The following is a 3873-nucleotide window of genomic DNA, read 5'->3' as shown; positions in this document are numbered from 1 at the left end:
TAACACTTCTATTAATTATGCCTTTGTTCTGATTGCCATTAAAAATATTATTAGCTTTATTTTTTTTCTCAGTTTCCCCAGTGTCTAGCATGGTGCTTAGCACTCAACAGGTGCTTAATAAATATTTGTTGATTTCCTCCAATCTTTGCCATGCCCTTTCTCCACTAATCGTTCTCTCTCAAGCATCTTTCATTTTTCCCTTTGCACTAGTACCTTCTTATCCCCTATATACATAGCCAAATATCTCTGTCATAAAAAACAAAGCCATCCCATAATACTTCTATTTCACCTAGCTATTGTCATATTTGTCTTTTCACCTTCACTATTAAACTCCTTGAAAAGTTGTAATCACACAATGCCCTTGTTTTCTCATGTTAAACTTGGTTTTGCCTCCTCCCATTCCCCACTTACAACTCTACTGAACCTGTTCTTTCAAAGGTTGTCAGTGAATTTCTCCTTATAAAACTTAATGAACTTTTTGCCAGTACATTCTCTTCAGTATACGATGCTGTTTTTCATCCCTCTGTACTACTCTTTCCTCCTTGTGCTCTAGAGGCATCTCATGAATTTGGCATTTCTCTGACACCTCTAGCCACTCTTTCTCTTTTCACTTTACTAATTTTATGCCTTCTTCCCAGACCATTAATATGGATGTTCCCTGAAGGTCTGCGCTTGGATCATTGCTCTTCTCTCCCAAAACTGTCAATGTCTGTGTAATCTTATTTATCTTTGCAGATTCAATTATCATATCTATGTGTATGACCCCCCCCCAAAAAAATCTATTTAACTAGCTCTAACCTCTCTTCTGAGCTCCAGACTACATGTCTAAATTCCCTTAGGACATATAAGATGATAATGCTGATGATAATGACAGTCATGCCAATAAATGATATTTCTATACTTTCAATATTACATAGCAGCATAGTGGTGTGATGGAAAGAGTTCTGGATTTACAGTGAGAGGCTTTTGTTTCATATTTATGCTACTTACATTTAACTAACATTCAACTAACTCTGACTAAGACATTTAACCTCTCTGGGCCTCAGTTTGCTCATCTGCAAAATGAGAGAGTTGAGCAAAATGACGTTTGAAATCCCTTACAGATTTAAATCTATTATTCCATGAATTCTCACAGCCCTAAATGTCCTATGTTCAAAACTGAGCTTATTACAGTTCACCCTAAAACTGAGTCCCTTACATCATCAATGACAACAATTAGTACCTATGTGTACCTTTATTTCCCTCTATAGGGCTTTATTATATGTGAAGAATCCAGGATGGCAACCTTCTTGTCAGCAGAAGATGGAACTCAAGAGCACCAGTTTTGAGAATAAAATCAGGAGTGTCCAGCCTCATAGGGTGGACCAATCTCCTCAAAACAGAAACATGTAAGTAGTAATAGAGCAAGACAAGCAAAGAGAGTACAGGGATGAACTCTATTGACATTCCAAAATAATAGACCATAGGTGTACCCTTTGAGGTCTGCCTTTGAGACAGAAGAATTCATGTTTTATATAAGACTTTGTACCTTTTTCTGTGTTTATTCTTTTTTATTCCCATTTGTTCCTCCATTGAGCTAGTAAAAGAATCTAGTAAAAGAATCCTAGAAAACCTCACAGGTGCTTCATGTGTCTCAGTGAGACGAAGGAAAGGGGAGAAGCCAGGAGACTATGTTCTGTCCTGCCAAGGGCCAAGGACAAGAGAACTTTTTTTGGGAATCAATGGGCTACAAAAGTTAAGAGGAGATAGTTTGTAAAGGAAGATGATGATGAAGAAACCTAACTAGGACTGAGATGTATTCCTGAGGATACTGGAAGATTGAGTAAGTAATATCTGCTCTCTGAGCTTCAGTTTCCTCTTCTGCAAATTGAGGAAGTAAAACTAAGTGATTACTCAGGAATTCCCAGATTTAGCATCTTACGGTTCCACGAAGTGTGCTTTTTAAAAGTCTTTGTCTATTACCTCTTCAAGGCTTCCTTTGTCTTGAGTCCAGGGACATAGGTCTCCTTATAGAAGCTTTACTGGTTCTGAACTAAGCCTCTCTGATCATCTTCTTGAGTCTTCCCTTAATGGTAGAGCCTCCTGTTCCCTCCCTGAAATATGGAGACCGCTTGGTCAGATATATTACTCAGCAGAACATAAGCGACCTTATGGTTTGAGAAAAAAAAATTAAGATAACAATTTCCTAACTGGTTGCCTCTTTTGATTCCAGAACCATTGATGACTCAATAAACTCCCAGTTTCCCCAGGGAACTGCTCCACCCTCCAGGGTACCATGCAGGCCTTAAATCACAGCACTACTACATTCCTTCTTATGGGCCTCCCAGGCCTAGAGAAAATGTACATCTGGCTCTCTATCCCATTGTGTACCATGTATATGGTGGCTGTCGCTGGAAACAGCTTGATTCTGTGGGTGGTAAAGTCAGAAACAGTTCTTCACCAGCCAATGTACTACTTCCTGTCCATGTTGGCTATGACTGACCTGGGGCTTTCTTTTTCCACACTGCCCACCATGCTAACCACCTACCTGCTGGGCCAACGGGAAGTGAAGGTGAATGCATGCCTAGCCCAGCTCTTTTTCATCCACACTTTTTCTGTCATGGAATCCTCTGTGCTTCTCTCCATGGCTTTTGACCGCTTTGTGGCCATTTGTAATCCACTGCGCTATACAACCATCCTGCCCAGCCCCCGAGTTGTTGGCCTGGGCTTTGCAATTGTGGTCCGTAGTGTTGGACTACACCTCCCTGCCCCCATCATGCTGAAAAAACTTCCCTACTGCCATATTGGTCAACTCTCCCATTCCTATTGCCTGCATCCAGACGTCATGAAGCTTGCTTGTGTGGATACTCGTGTCAACAGTGCTTATGGGCTCTTTGTGGTACTCTCCACTCTTGGCATGGACTCTATGCTTATCGTGGCTTCTTATGTGCTGATCCTCCATGCTGTCCTCACCATTGCTTCCAAGGCAGAGAGGCTTAAGGCCCTTAATACATGTGTCTCGCACATTTGTGCAGTGCTGCTCTTCTATACACCTATGATTGGCCTGTCCATGATCCACCGTTTTGGGAAGCAGGCTTCACCCTTTATCCGGGTACTCCTCTCCTACCTGCATTTTCTCATGCCACCTATGCTCAATCCCATTGTCTATACTATCAAGACCAAGCAGATACGTCAGAAGATCTTCCACTTTTTCAAGTCTAATGGAGACAGAATAAGGGTTGGGCAAGAACACTGAGCCCTAGCATATTGGGCTAGGAAGGGACAATGGTGTTACACAATGCAGAAGGAAAATATCTCCTTTTGCAAGGTAGGGATAATCACCACCACTTCCTTATCTGATGGAAAAAAGATATAAACCCTGTCTTCTGGAAGCCTCCTATTTGTGGAGGTGACACGACCCCATTTCTGCAGATATTCATCTGGTGTAGGAGACATAATTCCCTGGTTTGATATAAATTACCTGACCTTCTTTCTTGAAGAATTTCTGAGCTTATTTAAGGGATACAGCTCCCTATTCTTTTTTTTTCATAAATCAGCATTTATTAAAGTTCAAGAACAGGTTATGGAGAGGGTGGGGGGCACACTGAGGACAAAGAGTCAAAAGTGGAAACCTAGGTGTGAGGGAGGAGAGAGGAGACAGGGGGACCAGAGCCTCTCATCTGTATCTGCTCTAGACAGGGTTGATCCTGATTTCTGAGGCTTGGTCAAAGACACACGATGAAGCACACGATAACGTGAAGTTCCAGGGGGTACAGTTTTATGAAAACATCAAGGGGTGGTCAACGTTACACATCCAACCAAAGGTGGGGGCTCAGATTCATAGAAGTTTGATGAGTTCCATCCCACTTATTTCAGCTCTTATGAAACATTCTT

The 3873-nt window shown here is 41.6% G+C and overlaps 1 protein-coding gene across 1 annotated transcript; it reads left to right on the top strand.

Annotated features, from left to right (window-relative positions):
• Positions 1-2275: 2275 nt before the first annotated feature.
• Positions 2276-3235, top strand: LOC114030291 (olfactory receptor 51G2-like). The gene has a single exon (XM_027845097.1). The coding sequence runs from the start codon at positions 2276-2278 to the stop codon at positions 3233-3235; it is 960 nt and encodes a 319-aa protein (XP_027700898.1).
• The last annotated feature ends 638 nt before the right edge of the window (positions 3236-3873 follow it).

This window comes from Vombatus ursinus, unplaced genomic scaffold (genome assembly GCF_900497805.2).
Source record: "Vombatus ursinus unplaced genomic scaffold, bare-nosed wombat genome assembly UNPS02014953.1, whole genome shotgun sequence".
Taxonomy (NCBI): domain Eukaryota; kingdom Metazoa; phylum Chordata; class Mammalia; order Diprotodontia; family Vombatidae; genus Vombatus; species Vombatus ursinus.
The sequence above is the reverse complement of the archived record's forward strand: the minus strand, read 5'-3'. Positions and strand labels throughout refer to the sequence as shown.